At 49.3% G+C, this 20,451-nt stretch overlaps 1 protein-coding gene across 28 annotated transcripts in view; it reads right to left on the bottom strand.

Moving 5' to 3' along the window:
* SCRIB (scribble planar cell polarity protein) overlaps positions 1 to 20,451 on the bottom strand; it is a 792,600-nt gene that overhangs the window by 254,504 nt on the left and 517,645 nt on the right. For all 28 annotated transcript variants that reach the window (XM_085604619.1, XM_085604607.1, XM_085604621.1 and 25 more), the window contains 2 exons: positions 11,657 to 11,767; positions 11,283 to 11,459 (listed from right to left, as the gene is read on the bottom strand). In XM_085604619.1, coding sequence (XP_085460745.1) covers positions 11,283 to 11,459; positions 11,657 to 11,767 — 288 coding nt within the window. The remainder of the gene's footprint in view (positions 1 to 11,282; positions 11,460 to 11,656; positions 11,768 to 20,451) is intronic.

Here is a 20,451-nt window from a genome sequence, read left to right as displayed (position 1 = left end):
TAAGGCATATGCAGCGGACCTTGCTCCTCAGCTACTAGCAGTTCATGCAGAGGCATATGATAACGGGACATTGCTACCCTCTCTCCGGGAGGCTTTACTGGTCACGCTCTTAAAACCGGATAAGCCCTCAAATCAGTGCGGGTCGTATCGGCCTCTATTGATCATTAACATTGATGCCAAAATCTTAGCAAAAATGATAGCTATTAGGCTGCAACCCCTGGTTCCATTATTGGTATTGCCAGATCAGTCTGGGTTTGTCATGGAACGCTCCACGACTCATAACTTACGCACACTTTTTTCTACCTTGCACTGTTTTGAGTCAGACTTCCAAGCAGTGGCCGTGCTGCTAGACGCAGCAAAGGCCTTTGACTCTTTGCAGTGGCCTTTCAGGTTTACCGTCTTAAGTAGGATGGGATTTCCTCCTTTCTTTTTGCAGTGGCTTAGGGTACTCTACAGTGATCTGGTTGCCCGAGTCCGGGTTAACGGATGGGTGTTATCCTTGTTTATCATCAGGAGAGGCACCCGGCAGGGCTGCCCCCTGTCACCCATGCTCTTCTCTCTAGCTCTGGAGCCCCTTGCATATAAACTGCGCCAAAAACATGCTGCAGCTGATCTAGGGTTCAGGCAGCGGCCATTGATTGTCTCCCTCTACGCTGACGATATGTTGTTGAATGTCCGTGAACCTGCTGTGCATTTATCTACGTTACTTAGGGAATATGTGCAGTTTGAGCGATTTTCAGGCCTAGGGAGAAATTGGTCCAAATCCGTAGTGTTTCCCCTAACTGCACTCACTAAAGAAGTTGAGATGGACTTCCCACTGTCCTGGACTTCCGACCCTGTAAAATATTTGGGGGTTTGGATACACAGGGATCCCGATATAGTAATCTCCTAGAATTATGGCCTCACGGTTACACGCATTTCCGAACAAGCCACGCGATGGTCGCACCTGCCCCTCTCTCTGGCGGATAGGATAGCTGTAGTAAAAATGTTTTTTTTTGCCTAAATTATTGTATTTTTTTGTTAACATCCCTATTAAATTGAACATAGCTTTGTTCCACGCTCTTCAATCGACGCAATTAACATTTGTGTGTGGGGGGGGGGGGGGGGGGGTAAGAAACCTAGATGCCGATGAGAGTTGCTGTTGCAACCTTTTGACCGAGGAGGGTATGAGGCTTCGGATTTTCGCCTTTACTATTTATGCGCTCAAGCGCAGTTTGCGCATTATTGGCATTTCCCACAGCGCTTTTAGCCTCATGTGGCTAATGAAACGGATGTTATGCTTCCTACCCCGTTGCAGGTGGGGTCCTTTCGGGAGGATCTAGAGGTCCGCGGACCGAGATATCCTACGCAGTGCACAGCGTGGCCATGGCGTATGCTTGCATCACAGGCTCAACTATCCTATTTATATGCTCCACTGCTGCCACTAGCTTCCCACCCTGATATTTCAGCAGCACAGGAGCCTTCCGCCTTGCGGGAATTGGCAGCTGTTGGCATCTCTTGGTTGGGTGACTTATACAAGGGGGGGCGGTTTAAAACGCTGCATGAGGCGCAGAATGGTACAGATCGTAGCTTTATGTTCAGTTTCATCTATGTCCGGGTTCGCCAAGCTGTCCGTGCAGCATATCCAGAATATCCCACTGAGCCCACTACTTTATGAGCGCTGCAGGTACTGATGAAGGAGAGAGTCACAAAGGGTAAATTACAAAACTGTATAATGCCTCTACATGAACGGGACCAGGAGGAGCATCCCTCTTGCCTGCGCTGGCAGGCTATGTTGGGTATTCCTATTGCGCCGGAGGTCTGGACGGCGTGCTGCCAACTTACGGGCCGCCTCACATCCATCTGCAATCTTAGAATTATTCATTTCAAATTCTTGCATCAGGTGTACTACTCCCCCTTACAGCTCCACAAATATGGTCTGAGAGAGACTGCTAACGGTGTGAGATGTGGAGCAGCGGATGCGGATTTTCTTCATGTTGCTTGGCTGTGCAAGGGTGTGTTTGTTTTTTGGACTGCAATAGTGACCATTCTCACTGATGTTGTATTGGAGCCTGTGTGCTGCACTCCTGAGCTGTGTTTGCTGGGCTACGTTAAAGGCCTTAAGTCTGGTAGTAAGCGCATTGTGGCAGTTTCCACCCTCTTTGTCAGGAGGGAGGTAGCGCAATGCTGGGGAGCCAGAACTACACCTACTATAAACGATCATTTGCAATCAAATAGGTCTCGCATTTACGCAAGTTTAAGCTATTGGCATTTTAAAAGACAAAGCGTATTATTTTTGTTTTTAAAAAGATAAATTAAAGGGATTGTCATTTACAATGCCAATACCTTAAACTCGCATAAATGCGAGACCTATTGCATTGCAAATGCTCGTTTTATCTGCAGTTTGGTAACTTTAGCCCATTTTATTTCATTATAAATTCAGGGCTGCAGGTAAGAGCGCAAAAAACAGGACATGCCTGAAATTGTCACACATGGGATGGTAAAGTTAAGAGCTCTGGCGCAGTCAACTAGCATTATGGTTAACATCAATGGTGTCATTTTACTTGTAGGGACTGCTTCGAGAAATTCAATATTCGTATTTGCGCGAATATACTAGAGAGAGCAATAATTAATTTTGCTAACGTTGTTTCACTATTTTGCATCAATAATTAAATCTGCGATAACAGGTCAGTCGAGATGTCATAAGTGGGACAAGAAAATTTACACAGGTAGAACGTAAAAACTGAAGTGTTGCGCATTATCAGGCTGAAAACCAGACCAGCTCTGGATGTCTGCAAATGTTAAGAGATCCTGGGAACTTGGCTTGGGGAATGCTTCTGGGTCAAAGGCTCTGGCCTGCTGCAAACAGGAAAGGGACCAACATGTTCTTTAAAGAACGCCCGTGTGGCACGACGATTCCCCTTCTGGGACGCCATGTGCTTGAAGAAGAACGGCAGCACCAGGGGCGCGTTTCCCATGTAAGGGCACGCACGCGCACAAACACTACCCATCTGATTCATGGGTGGTGTCTGCTCGTCTTTGGGAACCGCGAGCACTGCGGAGACTGTAAATGACAATGTCTTTTACTCCCTGTTGACCCCCAGGTGCCTTAGCAGTCACTAAACTGTGTCTCTCGTCACTCACTGCATCAATGTCCAGGTCCCAGGTGCCCCGACAGGCACTGAAGCGGTCTCTTTCTCGTCACTCACTGCATTAATGCCCAGATGCCCTGGCAGTCACTGAACCTGTGTCTTTCTCATGCATTATTCCCCAAGTCCCAGGAGCTCTTGGAGTCAATGAAGCTGTCTTTTTCTCGTCACTCACTGTATTAATGCCCAGGTCCCAGGTGTCCTGGCAGTCACTGAAGCTGTTTCGCTCTCGTCAGTCACTGCATTAATCCACTAGTCCCAGGTGCCCTGGCAGTCACTGAAGCGGGATCTCTCTCTTCCGTCACTGCATTAATCCTCAGTGTGACGAGTGTGAGAGGAGCCTGGCATTAGTCGCTTGTAAACACAGGGGCTGCGCACGCACGGCGTCACAACTATCCCGGCACACCCGCGGGTGAGCAGGAAGGAAGTGGGCAACCACGGATCCACCGGGACTCCAGATCCTGCCCTGGCAGAAGGGGCTGTTTGCACTGGACTTCACCTGTGCAGGTGTGTAAACAGGAGCCTGAGGTGGGAGGGTGAAGTGAGGGGGAGGGAAAGTACGAGGGTGCAGTGGGAGAGCACAAACAGGAGAGACAGAGGCATCGAGGTGGAAAGAGATAACCAGAGGCAGACAGCAAGAGTAGAATGAAACAGTGATAGAGTGTGACAGGGAAAGACAGCACGCACGAGAATAATCGAGGCAGGAGAGACAAACCTAATCTACAATTTAAAAAGTGAAACTACACCTGCGGGAATGCATCTCGAAAGCGGCTAAAAGCCCAGCGGCCCCAAAGTAGGTTACTGTACAAAGAGCACCTTTACAAGCGGGCGGCAGCCTCGTGGGTGCCAGACTCGCGGCCTCCGTTGGCAGCGCACCCAGAGACAAGTTCCTCACACGCAGACGGTGTCTCATCTCACACGCAGAGACTTACCGTTACACTACCAGTGTGTCCTGTGACGGTCAATGCGTGTGCTCTTACATAGTGTTTTGCGGTCCCATGGAGGTGCTGCGTGTCTGATCACGGGTCGAGTACTGAAACGCCGTCGAGATGGAAAGCAAAAGCACGCCATGCGTGCGTTGAGGGAGACGAGCCATACGCATGCTCACGTAAGCAAGCCGCTCCTGGACAGGAGATGTGCACGTGTATGGTCCGAGCAGGAGTTGTAACAACGCCGCGAGCCTTACGCGTGCACATTGGCTGTCTGGGCTGAAGCTTAAACAGACGCCGTGAGCGTGCACATCGCCTGTCCGGAGAAAGTGCACATCTTCTGTCCCCCTTCCAAACTCAAGTCGACAACAATAGATCTCGCTAGCGACAGCGCTTCGCGCTGATTCACTAGGCGCGACCTAAAAACGGCAAGTACAGTTTAGAAAACATTTTGAGGTAGCAAACCATGTGATTATTAAATCACAGGGCATGAAACTGCAACACGGTTTTGAACCTCAGACCAATGTGTGGAACGCCACAATAGGACAGGCCCAGCTTATGAATATTAATGAACAAGGCTGCGCATTGATGGGTAAGTGAGTTTGTTTTGATACAGGCTTGCACAGGCTAAAATGCCTCATCTAAACAGTAGTCCGTGTCACACAGAAGCTTACCAAAAAGTACAGTGCTTTGTATGCGGAGAATGGGCCGTCGTAGATAAACGCTACATGGATCACAGGTGTCCTCAACAAAACCTTCCCCTCACAGTTTTTTTTTTTTTTTTAAAGGTGTGCATTATGGCTTTGTGTGTTTTGCATTAGGGCAGGTTAAAGCAGACAGTAAAAAACATGAATACCGGAATACAAAACCTGTAGTGAAGCCGCCAACTGGTGGACACATTATTAATCTAGAAAATGTCCAAGCTTTTATAAATTAGTTGCAAACTCCACTCAGTGCAGCAGAAATATTAACTCACTGCTCTGTCCGGCTGCTGGCAGTTGTAAGTGGTTTGATTGGACATAATTAATAAGTCACAGTTGAATGCAACCTAATCACAAACACAAGTTTCCTTCAAGCCACGAACTTCAAATAAAGTCAACGTAAAAGGTCAGTTTTTTTTATAGCACTTAATTGGTCATTTTGGAAGTTTGCAGCACTTTTAGCTGACAGAGTAACAGGGGCACAAGCAAACTGACTAACTGTTCAAGCACCACACAATAGGCCGGATTAACTAAACTTCGAAACAGAAAAACACACATTTACAGATTTACACTTACACCTTTGGGCCGGCAAAATGTAAACTTCCCTTACAAATTCTTGAACCTTCGCCATTTGAGAAGCAGGGACGTTTTCAGACTTTGCCCCAGGCAAATTTTAACCCGCGTGGTATGCAAAGTGATATTTTCCTGCCTCAGTATGTCCCACCAAAGAATTACAGGTCAGTGTAGCAGGGATAAATAGAGTCTGGAAACTTCTGTCCATTAATGTTAGAGGAGGTGGAAGGGACACAAGTCAAACGTAGGTGTGCTGATGGCTTTGTGAATGGGGCTTAATGTGGTTAAGTGGTGAAGCTGGGATTGCAACTTCAGCCTCCCGGTCTAAACCACTAAACCGCATTCCTTAGCAGAAAAGAAATCAATACATGGCTCAGTAAAGGGCACCGGATGCTGTGCAAAGTAAAGACGTTTTAGTATTAATGAATCATACATGGTTCTAATCAGTACAATCCTTTCCAACCAAATGGACCAAGTGAGCTAACTTTTGCCACAAAGCACTAGAAGCAGAGATTCAATTTGATGATCAATGATACACACATTTTTCAATATGTGCCCGGCAGTTGAGGAGTTCAAAATGTATTGGAATCCTAAACAGGCCGCAGTCCCAGGCGAAAGAGGCGCCGAGAAAATCCACAACTTCAGCAAACAAGCATCGCGGCACCCGCGCTTTACTTATAACGTCAAAAGTAAAGCGCGGGTGCCGCGATTATACCAAAAGTAAAGAAATAGATGTTTTTTTCTATTTCTTTACTTTTGGTATAATCGCGGCACCCGCCGCTTTACTTATAACGTCAAAAGTAAAGCGCGGGTGCCGCGATTATACCAAAAGTAAAGAAATAGATGTTTTTTTCTATTTCTTTACTTTTGGTATAATCACTGCAACGCTAGGCGCGAGACCTAAAAAAAAGGCTCCGTGACTTGATTTATTGTAGGGATCAGCTGCAGATCTATGAGGAGGAGCTGCCGGAGTCATCCCGCCCCAAAGATTTCTGGGCCCTGCTCACGGCATATTTAATGTCCCATCCTGACATACTGTGAACACTATGGCCCACCACCTCTGTTTTTTACTTTTCCTTCCACAGCGTGAAGGCCCTCTGGAGGAACTTGCCTGTCGCCAGAACATTTGTAGTTTTTGCCGGATACCCGGAAATGGATGTGTTTTCATTCCTAGTATATATTGGTGGACTATACGTAGGAACTTTCCTTAACACTGCCATGCGTTCCTTTTACTGTAGAGGATGTGTCACTATGTCCGGAATGTGCTGCAATTATGATGTTGTTCTGCCTGGGGGGGGAAGGGAGGGCGGGTTTGCTGGGGATCTATGACCATCTTGCTTTTCATTAGTCTGAACTTTTGATTGTTCATCCAACTTTAAAATCAATAAAGTGTTAAAAAAAAAAAAAAAGCAGTCCAGGCCACCCGGGTATTGCAGCATGAACCTACGGCCCAGACCAACACTGCACATGGAAGTAAAAGGGCCGCAAAATAATCTCAAAAACACAAATGTTATGGTAGGCCAGACAGGAGGCGGTTGACTGCTGAGTCCGCATGACTGTCAAAAAGGGATACGCCATCAAACGGCAAATCCCGTAGACTCTCCCGAATATTTTCAGGGAAACCACCATCATGCAGCGAGGCACGGTGATGCAAAGCAACGGACCTGGCAATCGTTGGACACACAGTCAGTAGTGTCCATGTCCGATCTAATGGTAAATTGTGCCATTTCCCGGCCATGATGGAGACGAGCCAGGTCAGCACGAGGACCCTCTGGAAGAGAGAGAAGAAGACCCTCGACCGAGTCCCCAAGGGCAAAAGTAGCCCGTGCAAACACGCAAGTCGTGTTCAACGCACGGCTGCCCGAACTAGTGGACACAAAAATGTGGCGCCACAGGTCTCCAACTAACGAGACTCCCTAGTGGGAGGCAGTAACGGGAGAGAAGAGGCAGGCTGCGTGGCGAAAGCCACCTGGACGTCCTGGCCCTGTGCCCTAGGATGAAGGGACAAGCAGACAGGATCATCCAGAGCTGGACGAGGCCGATGAGCAATGGCCTGATCCACAGGATCACCCGAGGAGGGTGTCAAATAATGACCCACCAAAAGGCAGCAAGTGCACCCCTCCACCGCACCCTGGTGGAGGAGATCCAATAATGGTTCTGAAGACAAGGAGAGCGAGGGGGGCTGCAAGTGTAAAAGAGCTGCAGCCCCACGAACAGCCCTCGCAAAGGCTCACTAGCCTCTGTAGCCATTCTAGGAGGCGATAACAGATCATCTGTAGGGGACGGCTGGAGGCTAACTCGTCCACCGGGAAAGAAAGACGCCGCAGTCTGATCAGCAGGGGGCCACTGGCCAAGGGGCTGCAGAGCCAAAGGGCATGGAGAGACCCCAGGGTGTTCCTCCTCAAACAGAGGAACAATAGGGACCGGTGTCAAATCGATGTCGACAATAAGCAAAGGCGACTAGACCCGGTCTCGGACCGGCGTCGACTCACCCTCCACTGAGACCTGTGGAGAGGAAGGTTGTCGACAAGGAGCCGATACCCTTGGTGCAGTCGTCGCCGACATCGGCGCAGGAAGCTGCAAAGGGCTATGCGGAGACATGGCAGAAGGGCTCAACGTCTGACAGGGATGCCCCTCCGGGCTGTGTCAGACATCGCACCGACTCCGGAACCGGAGTCGAGGGACTCGGCCGGCGCCGAGGGCGAACCCACCGCGATGATCCGACCTGAGTCCTACCTCCACTGTGGGGCCCGAAGGCACGCCAGGGAGAGGAGGTGACCCAAGGGTGGAGTGCAGAGTCTTGAAATAGGCTTCCATCTGGGCCCGAGTCGCTCCAACACCCAGAAAGGGTGGGTATAAGGGGTCGACTCCTGGGGGCCCGCGTCCGGCAAGGACTGGGAGCTGTGAGCCCCGCTGTCACGTTGAAGAGATGCCGACAACATCCGTGACTTGTGCTTCCGCTTACCTGCGTGAGGCAAACAACGTCTGCGAAAACGACTCCGTGACCGGACTCGAACACTAGCCCCCTCCCGAGATGGAGATCGGCGCGGAGGAGCCGAGCAGGACAGCTTCATCCGGCGCTCCCGCAGGGACTTCGGCCTCATCTGCTGGCATGCGTCGCACACTTCGGAGTAGTGGTGCGCCCCTAAGCACCACATGCAGATCGCGTGCGGATCGGTCGCCGACATCAGCAGTGTGCACGTCTCACACGCCTTAAAGATCAAAGGCATCACACACTGTTCGCGGATGCCTGGAGGCGTCCAGAAGGCCTGGGAAAACAGGCCAGAGGAACCGCTTACTCCTGGATCTGCGTTGGGACACGGAAAAGAAGGAAACTGAAGTCAGCGAACCAGGAGGGACTTGTATGGCTTCGCTGACATCATGTCCGCGGACTATGTCAGGGCGGAGCCATGTGGCGCCATCCCCCGGCACGCAGAGGTGCTGCTGCAAAAGATTTCTGGATCCAGTCGGACGCCTGGGGATATTCTAAGTTAAGGAATCTGCGGCTAGATGTCTCTATCCAATACTGTTCTCACCACCGTTCAGATGGTTCAGCTAAAATGTGGACGGATCCAAATTCTAATTCTGTGGCAGCCGGGTGGCTGATCAATGTTTGTGGTGCAGAACCCGACTGAGACCTTTAGTCAGCAGATAAGCGTTAAATCAAATTAGAGGGTCCACCTAGCAGTCATATATATCGTAACTACCTTGCCCAATCCCTGACCTGGGAATTAAACCAGCTACCCTCAAGTCCACAACAATCACTATCTGCTTGCGTAAAGTAGGCATTTGTATTGCCTGGAGAAGAGAACAGATCGAGGAGGGGCACCACATCTGTTGAAGAGCAGTTGCTTCATGTCTAACTCCCACTCCTGGCAGCTCCAACTGGTTTTGCTCAAGGTGTCCGCCATAATTTTGCAGGCTCAACTGTGAGCTCTATGTTGTGAAGCAGAACCTAATGCCAAAAGATTGAGCTTCCTTTGATAGTTTGACCCACCTTGATTTTTAAAGCAAGAGTGGTTTAGTTGTGGGTTCTTATGAGTACTTGCTGATTTTCGACCTAAGTTAGAAAGGCTTTTAGAGCCAATCTTACCGTCCTTAATGGTGAGACTTTGATTGGAAGACGCATCCATTGTCAGGCGGAAATTACAATAAATGTGTCACTTTCAAATACAGGTCCTGACCCGCATAGATGTTGGCCAGCTCAATCCACCACGCAATGGATTGCTTTACTTTAGGAGCCCAAGAAATAATGCTGTCCCAATAACTGGGTGTAGGAGTGGGTGCATCTGAGGAGACACTGAGGGATAAGAAGAATACAAGATGACATCATCCCTAGCATTGTCTTATATTTGAGAATTCAAATCCCGATCTGTTCTGAGTTCTTCTATTAACTACATCAGCTTGTTGACCTTTCCTACGAAGAATAAGCATTTAGAGGAGTGTGCAGATGTCAAGACCCAAGGGATATGAACTGTTGGTGAAGTGCTAGTATTGACTCTTTTTCTGTTTAGAGTTAGGCTCATTTGGTTTAGCAGGTGTATGAGCACCAGTGAGTTCAGTAACAAACACCGTATTTTGCAACGAGATACTCCATGGCATTGTCTGCTTTAAAAGTACACATTACACTAATATTGTGTAAGGTCGAATTCTCTGCTTGCTTTGTGCGCTCAGATGACACGCCTTTGATGAGACAAACTTCTAATAAGGAAAACACCCTAATTCCTTGCAGTCACAGGGTCAGACATTTTGATGAAGACAGAGTCAAACAAACAAAAAAAACAAAGGGCAGAGTCTTGAACTAAATATGCTGACCAATGACCACAAACAAAACTCCAGTGCTTGAGGAGAATTGGAAAATAAAATAGGCATCCTCCAAGTTGAGGGACGCTAGGACACATTCTTCATGATCGATTCTAGTATGCTGAGAAGAGAGACCATACTGAATGACACAACTTTTTCCTTGGGTCCAGAAAAGGCACCATTACCCCAATTTCTGTCTCACTAGAAAGAACCATGAATAAAATCCCAGACTACGTTCGAATTTGAGCACCGGTTCTATCGCTATTCCTGAAAAACCTTTTTTTAAATTTCTGTAGATGGTGTTCTTATTTTTGGTGGGGTTATAGGAGGGTTGTAAAATAAATTATATGGTGTGGCCAAGCTGCAAAATATCCAGTCACAGTGCGCAAATGTTAAACCATGACAGCCTGGAACATAGACCCCCATATACTCTCACACTGGCTTGAATATAGAGAGGGATGGGCGGCATGAGAAGTAAGGCTTGTCGATCATGGTTCTTCAGTTTGCTCATCGAGGAGCCTCAGTCCCACCATTAGGCAAGTCCACCTGATTGCTGTTGAAGGCCATAGTACTAGGAGGTGAATTGAAGGTTGGTTACAGAATCCTGATTGGTGATAAGGTTGAAAAGCTTCAAAGGATGATCACTAACATTTGCAGTTTGGCTGCCTTCATGGAAGCCTCTGAGACACCAACAGACCCAAACAGTTACAAAGCTGAAGTGGCCCCAATGAAGAATGACTTACAACTGCAAGTATGAAGAGCTCATCCTAATGTTTTTTAAAAACAGACTGGAGAGAGCTCTGCAAACAAACCAAAAACGTGTACGCATCGGACCGATCAGGTCATTTGTTGCTGTTTCCAATGCTAAACAGCCTCTGAGTTGAACAGGTATGTTTAATCATAAGGTCCCTGAAAAAAACTGAAATAATGTCATGTCAACTCCTGTCTGGGAAGAGATGCACTAAAACAATCCTTCCACAAACGCTAGTCCCATGGTGTGAGGAACTCCTCCAAACAAGCATCAAATACAAAATGTAGATACTATTGGAGTGGCTACTGTAGTTTATACACAGACACACACACAACGCCTTGTTACCAAGTGTTGTGCCCATCCTAATTATCCTCAACATTTGACACTGTGTACGTACCTGCATTCCCGGTGGTGGAGGATCTCTCCTGACCAGCATCCGAATTTCCTGCGAGTTAGAAAGCAGGGCATTCACTGCCTCTTGGTGGGTAGCATGTCGCAGGTCAATGGTGTTAACTTCTAATATCCTGTCGCCTACTCGTAGTCCACTACGAGCAGCTAGCCCTTGGGGAATCACCTTGAATAAATGACAAGTACCAGAGAATCAGAGGTGGGAACAAACACCCTCTGTGTGTACAAAAATTAAGTGACAACACAACTGCGCTTTCAAGAAACCGGTATCTGCCATTAAAATCACATCGTCGAATCAGCACATATTGACCCCAAAGTGCACACCTCCCCATACACAGGTTGGCTGTCCCCTTTTCACAGTACCTTTGAGATGAAGACCCCTGGTTCAAGGACTCCGAAAGGATGGCTCGAATGATCACTTCCACCAACGATACTGAGTCCAAGAGGACCACCTGCTTTCACCAGCAGGACCTCCTGTAAGAAATAAAGGGTGGGAATTTACGGAATATAAAGTTAATGTTAGGAGAAGAAAAATAATCTCAGATCAAGAACAGTTCAACATTGATAGTTTGCATACACCACAAGGCTAATGACATCCAGATTGTGTCAAAGAGAGGGAAACAGCTGCCCTTTGAGTTACTGTGAAAAGGCCATGTTTATGCGGATCACCTCATACTCAAGAGATCTATCCTTGGGGACAAATTGTGAAAAATCGGGACATTGCTACAAAATGGAAAGTATTTCAAGTTTGAACCATTGCTGCAGCATAAGCATGCATTTCTTCTCTGAAAGAAACAGTTTCAAGCACGGAGTTATACAACACAAAAGAAATTCTTAACATTGTGAAGCAAGTTTGGATAATAAAACCAGCTTTCTTCCACTGAAACTTCCCCAGCAACCAGGGGAATGTTGTCTAGTGTCAACCAAGAAAAAAGGTGACTAGGTGGCCGCCTGGAAAGCCAGAGATAAAAATTCCCACCTGACTCGAAGAATGTTTAGATTTTGCATTGTTCCTAATCCTAGCTACAGCCAGTGCCTCTCTGAAACAGTAACTCGCAATTCATCAGGACATTGAGGAGACTTCATTCACTAGATCAGAGAGAATGCTTACTTAAGACAGGACCTTGTTGCTAGATGATCCCCAAGAACGTGAGCCGGCCTATGTATTGGAAGAGCTTTAGGAGAGCTGCCTCAAGAGGGGAGAGGAGCTGGTTCCTTTCCAATGGAACAAAGAGCAAAAGCAGCTGTTTAGCCCAGGAGACATGAATACCTTGCAGCTCAGCTAAACCAGATTTTCCCCTAGAATAGAATATGAAATCAGAGGTCCAAGAGCAGTCAAAATGTATTCGAAGACTGAGTGAGGAGAGCTTGTGACATCCTCTCCCTGCCTGGTGCCAAAGAAGAGCCTGTATTGACCCATATCCAGCACAGACTTTTAATTTTGCTCATCACCCCTCATCTAAGTTGCAACTAGTCACCTTAATTCTGGCACCAAAGGAATGGTCATTCAAGGACTAATTGCTCAAGAGTTACAAATGCTTAAAGTCATGATTGCCCCCCGATTCTAAATCTCAGTTCTCAGGTGTGCTTCTCTGAGACCGTGGGTGTAGAAGGTTACTCCAACCATTGAGGGCCTAAGCCAACTGAACATTTTGATTAACTATCCAGTTTTGAGATTCGGGCACCTCCTATCAAAGCCTGGAGGACTTTGCTGAAGGTGCCTACAACAAGCAGCATCCAGTTCCCATGCACATCATTAGACCAGTTACATCTCCAACTGACTCCCTTACCCAGTGACTATGTCAAGCTGCTGGGACTTTGTCACTACTGGACTCCCTGTAACCCCATTAAATGAGAACAGCAAGGCTCTCTTGTGAATTTGATTTAGGTACTGTGTTAGGGTAGTTTAGAATGTCTTTAAATATTTTGCCTTTTGGCATGATATCCAAGTAAATGTCAGTCAAACAAAAAAAGAAAGTGTTTCTATGTCATATCACAAGTGTGTACTCTACTGAGCTGACTAAGTGGAAGTAAACAAGCTAGTAAACGAAAGGGCATACAATGAGTGCTAAGATCACCCTTGGTTTTACCCATGAGCATGGACAGGTTATAAAGGCCAAGGTTATTTAAAAAAATTAAAATAAAAAAAACATCTAAAAGGGCCCGAGGTGTGTATCTGTGCCTCAACAGATGCTAGCACCTTCAAGTGATTTTACGAAATTCCTAAGTTTAACTTTACTTTACCCACCTGTAAACAAGAACCTATATCTGACAGATACTGCTGGGTATCAAGTTTATGTCCTTTACATTGTCATGTTGTGTGTTAATTAAAAAAAATATTACACTTAACAGTAAGCCTCAACTGCTCAACTTGGAGAATCAACTGCAGAAAAGAAGTAACTTGGTTAACCAAGTTGAGGGTCACAGTGCTGGCAGCCAAGAGAGACAGACTGTAAACCATAAGAACCAAACAAAATATTTATTACATAGGACCTACTACACCAGGGTGGTTTTACACAAGATGGGAAGGTCCCCTGACCCGGGTTGTCTACGCCAGTGTGGGGACATGGGTACCTTCTACCTCACATTGTGGGGCTGCATGAAACTGGGACCATATTGGGAGACAGTGGTAAGAATAATTGCAGAGGTAACAGGGAAACTAGTCCCGCTGGAGCCTAAATGCTGTCTTTTGAATGTGTGGGGGCTAACGGATCTTACTTACGCCGAACGACAATGGGCAAAGACACGCATGGTGATAGCCAAGAGGAATATTGCACAAAAGTGGGGGATTGAGAATGTACCATCTGTGGTGCAATGGGGTAATGATAAGGATGTAGTCATGGTAGCGGAGAAGGCCACATTTATTAATAGGAAATGCCCCCAAAAATGGGGTAGAATATGGGGAAAATGGAATACATATAGGGGAGACATCTGCACCCCCCCAGAAGAATAGTGACTCAGATGATGACGTGTAATAGTGAAGAGGGCATATGTGAAGTCTTAAGTTCATATTTGTATTGAGTAACTGTAATGAAGTGTTGTGCAGATGTTAACTGTACATGCAGATCTCTGTTTACAATAAAAAATTAAAAAAAAATATTCAGTAGAATGTGCAGAGATAAAGAAAAAGCCTCACAATTTTGATGTAAGCGATAATCCACTTGAACAAAACTTGCTTTTACTCAACAGAATGCTTTTAAGCAGTAGCCTGTCACATTGGTTTGCATTTATTGGAGAATTCAAACAGTGTCAAAAGGGCATTCTGACATGAAATGTGCACTATCTATGGAGTGAGTGCTAGGCAGTTAAGAAGGTAAAGTGCAAGAGTAACTGTCATAGAAGTTAAAGCTTAACTACTAACAGATGGCTTCAACAAGGCATTCCTACAATGGAAAACAGTGCACAGCTCCACAATCAAGTAAGACCTTTTGTTACATTCACTAAAATAGTTTTCAATAAAGAACACATCTCACGATTATACACAATGTTAATCAAATAAGAAAATGTCATCCTAAGCTAGGTTTCCAATCTCTCCTTCAACAAATATGAATGACCACGAGGCATAGCAAATTAAATTTGGCTGTAGAAGACAAGTGGACAATAATTAAAGCATAGATGTGACCTGTATGTTATATACAAGTTAAGAGCCGTAATGCAACCATAGAAACAAGAGAAAACCTACTAAAGAGCTCAGATGCACAATCAATTAGAACAAGTAACTCACTATACTAACTTGTATTAACAAAACCTAATCAGCACTGTTCATTAGCTCCGTGAAAAATTCCAGCTAGAAAACATTGATCGCACAAACTGCACAAGAAAATAAACTTCCAAAGGGCATTCAGTGTGGATGCATGGCCAAAGATTACACTAATCTATGGTTTCCCTGGCTCCCTTTAGCCAGAGTTCGCTTTTCAACATCATACTGGTAAAACGGGTTTTCAGGGCTACCGGAACTACCAGAACAAGATGCATTTCAATAATTGGAAATAAGTTACTGAAACGATTGCTCATTTAAATGTCCAGAGCCCTTTGGTGGGTAGCTGTGTTTCCCCATCCTTCCAGATGTGTCTGTGAAAAAGCAGATCTATAGCAAGGTTTCATTGATTCGGTGACCATGAAAGGGTGTTTTTCATGATGTCGAATGTATAGGCTCCAAGGATTTGGTTCCTGTAGGAAAGTGCCCCTTTTGGACATGGTCACCACCACTTTTTGCCAGGTAACCGATGTGATTTCGACTGAAAGTGCACTGGGTTCCTGCTAACCAGGTCCCCAGTGCCAGAGCTTTTTCACAAGACTGTACAATAGTTTCCTCAATTGGCAAACCTTTAACGCCCTCTGTAAGCCCCTAGTAAATGGTACCCAGATACCTACAGTCTGAGGGACCCTATGGATCCCTAAGGGCTGCAGCATGAATTGTGCCACCCTAATTTAAGAGTTACTTACCTTCAGTAACGATGTATCTGGTAGAGACGATTCTAGCCGCAGATTCCTTTAAGTAGAATTATCCCCAGGCGCGAGACTGGATCCGGAAACTTTTTTGCCACAGCATCCCTGCAGGGCGACATCACGCGACTCCGCCCAGGCGTCGTCTGCGTACGTGACGTCAGCGAGGTCACATAAGACACGTCCCGCCGACGTCAGTTTTCAGTGGAGAACTTTCCGCACCACAACGCGGAACCACCAGATAAAAAACTGTGGAAGCATGGGAACAGTGTGCGAAGAGCAGAAAAATTGGAAAGAAACGATGACTAACACCAGAGAGTAGTGCCATCACCGCAGAACCCAAGGGCAGGGGAAGAAGAAGAACAAGCGGAAACCTGCGCAGTCACCCTGCCAGCATATAGACAACCTCCCATCCCTGTGCCCCGGAGGCAAGAACATGCATAAAAGTCATGGCACATGTAGGAAACCCATCCCCCCCCATCCTGAGCAAGAAATAGGACCAGTCCCAAGACAGACAGGGACAACAAACCTCCAAGCCGCCCCAACCTCGAGGGCAACCAGCCACAAGGGACAAAGGCAAGACAAGGCCAGATGACCCTTAATCAGAGCATAGCAATGGAAGGGAGGGAGGGGAGGGAGGACAGGGATGGAAAGCAATGCCCCCCAAACCTGGAGTAGCCAGAGCAGCAGGGCACTGGAACCCCATCCCCCCCCTAAAGGAGGAATGAACCGCCCCCAGACGGAGCCACCTGTCAAGAACAAGGAAGGCAGTCACAGGAGACACAGCCCCCCACTGGGAGGCAAGTACCGAAGACCAACCCAAGGGTCCTCGCAGAATAGGGGACGAAGGGCGGGCCGTGAAGGAATCTACGGTTAGAATCATCTCTACCAGATACATCGTTACCGAAGGTAAGTAACTCGTACATCTAATAGAGACTACTAGCCGCAGATTCCTTCACGTAGAATAGATACCCTAGCAATACCCCCTGGGAAAGAGGGTCTGCAAAAGGACCCCACCAGCCAATGCAGAACAGAGGGCCCCACAGGGGACCAGATCTGTGGACCAGGTAGAACCTCGCCCCTGCCAGGCCAAGGGAACCCCCTCAAGCAGGACCCCACCGACCCCAAGGGGATATAGGAGGGAAAGAAGGCTGAAGAGGCTCGTACACTCACTGCAGAGGAACCAAGGGCAAGGACAGAGGCCGAAGCACCCCACTACCCCACAAGGCAACATAGCTTCCGCCCAATACCAAGACAGGAAAAGCGGAAGAGAAAGAAGAAGCCGCCTAGAGGGCACAAGGAAACTAGGGAAAAGAAGGCAAACCTACTCCAGATGGAGAGCAGCCTGCCAGCCAGAACAGCGCCGGCAGTCAAAGCCAGAAGCAAGAAGAACAGCCTGAGGCCCCAGGAAGGCCGAGTAGGCGACGCCCGGCAAGGGAGACACAGGATCATCCCAGACCTCAGGACAGGAGTAGGGAGAGGAGGAGATGACCAGGCCACCACTACGAGTGGCCGCGCACACGACCTCAGGAAGCAAAAGCAACCTACCTAAACGCCATGGAGAACAGGCACCCGAAGGCGACCAGAACCCTTTAGAAGAGCGCAAGTCATATGACAGCTACCACTACCCCACATAGGGTACGTTAAGTCCCAAGATAAGGGAACCCTCTTTGGAAGAACTTCCGCAGCAGAGCGGGGGAAAAAAAAGAGCCACGGGGAAAAAAACACCGCCGCTGAAGGCTTGACAAGTAGCCCAAGCAAAGCAGAAGGCCCAATCTCAGGGTCAGGCCTGCGCAACAACTCCTGCAGAACCACACACGATCAACACAAGGGTCGTCCAGCAGCCAACAATGCCAAAGTACCAAGGAAGGACGTAAACGGCCAGAAAACACACTGCACAGCTAGAACAGCCAGCTTAAGAAGGCCCAGAATCAACCCAACTCAGAAGTCACTGAGGAGGGGACGGAGGAGGATAAGGCGGAGGAGGATAAGGTGGAGGACGGAGCCCTGCCAAGAGCCTTTGGATGGCAGTATCGGCCGGGGCATGGAAAAGGCTGCCATCAAACGGAAGGTCGATGAGTCGCTCCCGAATATTCTCAGGGAATACTCTGTCCCGAAGCCAAGCATGGCGATGGAGAGCGACCGAGGAAATCATGGCCCAGCCCAGCACCTCTGAGATGTCCGGAGCGGAGAATAAACACCGCAAGCTTCCGGCCATCTAATGCATGATGCTGTAAGTCCACCAGGCCAGACTCCTGGGACGCTGCAGATCCCAGAGACTCAGCCGAGTCCCACAAACAGGAGGAGGCCCTAGCCAGCCCACACAAGGTGTTAAGGGCCCGATGGTTGAGGCGAACATGTTGCGTCCCCAAGAGTCCAGCCAGCAGGCCTCTCGGGACGGCTGAGTCAACAGTGGAGGCAGGGAGGGAAAAGCAGTCTGCAAAAGGGGGCTGGCGGCTGAGGGGTGAAGGGAAAGACACGCCGGGTCACGCGGCACCAGGAGGTGCCGGTGCAGAAGATGCTAAGGCACCGGGTCCCCTGAGGCAGGACGCATCCAAGCCCCCGTCAAGGAAGAAAGGAGCAAACCTTCAAAGGGAAGCAAGATTTCCCTCCCACCAGTGCCCTGGTGGAGGACCTCCAATAGATGGTCTGCCAGAAAGTGAGCCACCGGGTCACCCATGCTCAGAATGCCTCACAGTCGTGAGCGAAGGCCACACCCACCTCCGTAGGGCCCGTGGTGGAACAAGCAGCTCCTCCGCGGGCGACGGCTGCAAACTAAGGGGGCCGTCCCCGAGGCCAAGGAGGGCGGGCAAGGGCCAGACCTGAAAGTCAGAAGGAGCCGAAGAATGAGGGACCTGCCGCTCTTCCGACAAACACCTCTGCCCCAGGAAGGTCAGGGAGTCGCCCTTCGACGCCGGTGAAAAAGACACCACATGGCGACCTCGCCGGGGAGGACAACACCAATATACAGCCTGCCTCCAGAGAAGGAGCGTCCAAAGACGAATCCGCGGTATGACCCCTGCGCGGAGCCGTAGAGTCCGCTGCTTGAGGTAAGACATCGACACCAGCCGGCGTCAACGGACAAGGCACCTCCAAGTCACCCTGCTCCAGGGACCGGAGACCGGAGTAGAGCTGGAGCCACACCGGCCCCGGGGCGGCGCTGGAGTAACGCCGAACCCCGCTGTGACAGCCACCTGCGTGGGGGAACGAGACGGACCTGGGGAGTGGCACGAAGCCCTCCGCGGCCCAGAATGAGGCGGAGAACGCTGGGCAACCCATGTGGCGGCGCCAGGGACGATTCAACCTCAGACTCGCCCTCTGACGAGGCAGCCGCCTGTGGGGAGGGACGAGAGGGGCCCGGAGAGGGACAGGGGGTCTTCCCTTGGCCTCGACCCGGAGCGGGACGAGGAGGGTCCACTGACCCCAGGGGCTCCGCACGGTCCAGCTGCTGCCGGCGCCGTAGCGGCGTCACCACGGCCTTAGACAGGACCACCTTGTCAAAGGACCGAGAGGGGCTCGGGGATGCGACCAGAGCACCGGTGACCTCCCGCGACACCACAGGGACTCCAGCGGGAGTTTGCGGGGAGGCAGAGACGGCGTGGCCTGAAGGAGGTGCCCAGAGGAGCCGCGCCCCAACAGTACCACATCCTCCAAGCCTGGATCCGAACCAGTCGGCGCCGGAGCCACCGGCGGTGCCGGAGAGAGCCCTGCGCAGAGCAAGAGATCCGCCGACGCCCCAGGAGGGGATGGAGGAGGAGACGCCAGCGAGGCCTGCAAAGCCGCCGCGTATGTCTCCATTTGGACTCTCGACGCCCCAACACCGGGAAACGGTGAATAGGAAGACACGTGGTGCCGCATCACCCACGGAGAGTACACGCCCCCGGAAGGCTGGAAATCAGCCCCCGGGGACAAACTGCGACACTTAGCCACCGGGGAGCAACGCTCATGTGACATCGGAGAAGGGCGAGGACGACGACCACGGCCGTATCTGAAGCCGTCCGCCAAAGCAGACCGATGGCAGGACGTCGACCTGGAGAGACGCGCCAAGAGAAGTTTCATCCGGCGCTCCCGCCGCGACTTCAACTGTTGGCACGCCGTACAATCTGTGGTGCCGTGATCCTCCCCCAAACACCACATACAAATGAGGTGAGGGTCTGTCGCCGACATAAGATGCCCACAAGACGTGCAAGTCTTAAAGCACGAAGGCATTTGCACACTGTTCCACCAAAAGAAATGGAAGAAAAAAGGGGGACCCTAACAGGCCCGTAGCAAGGTTCGGATACGTGTTGCACGCGGAAAAAACTGACGTAGGCGCGCCGGGGCAGGTCTTATGTGACCTCGCTGACGTCATGTACGCTGACGATGCCTGGGCGGAGTCGCGTGATTTCTCCCCGCCCCCGACACGCAGGGATGCTGTGGCAAAAAAGTTTCCGGATCCAGTCTCACGCCTGGGGATAATTCTACGTGAAGGAATCTGCGGCTAGTAGTCTCTATCAGATAGACCCCTCACCAGGCATATGCACGACTGCCACTGCAGGCTGCGTGTCTTGGTGCAGACAAAAGTGAAAACATGACCAATCACACATCCCTGTGTGTCGTGTCCCCTATCACTGCATGTAATATTTGTAAGTCACTCCTACAGCAGCCCTGAGGCAGGGTGCTTACTATTATATGTGAGGATATATCTGCCTATGCTGGGCAGCCCTACTTCT

This window comes from Triturus cristatus, chromosome 5_1, assembly GCF_964204655.1.
Source record: "Triturus cristatus chromosome 5_1, aTriCri1.1, whole genome shotgun sequence".
NCBI classification, from domain to species: domain Eukaryota; kingdom Metazoa; phylum Chordata; class Amphibia; order Caudata; family Salamandridae; genus Triturus; species Triturus cristatus.
This window is presented reverse-complemented; position numbering and strand designations above follow the sequence as displayed.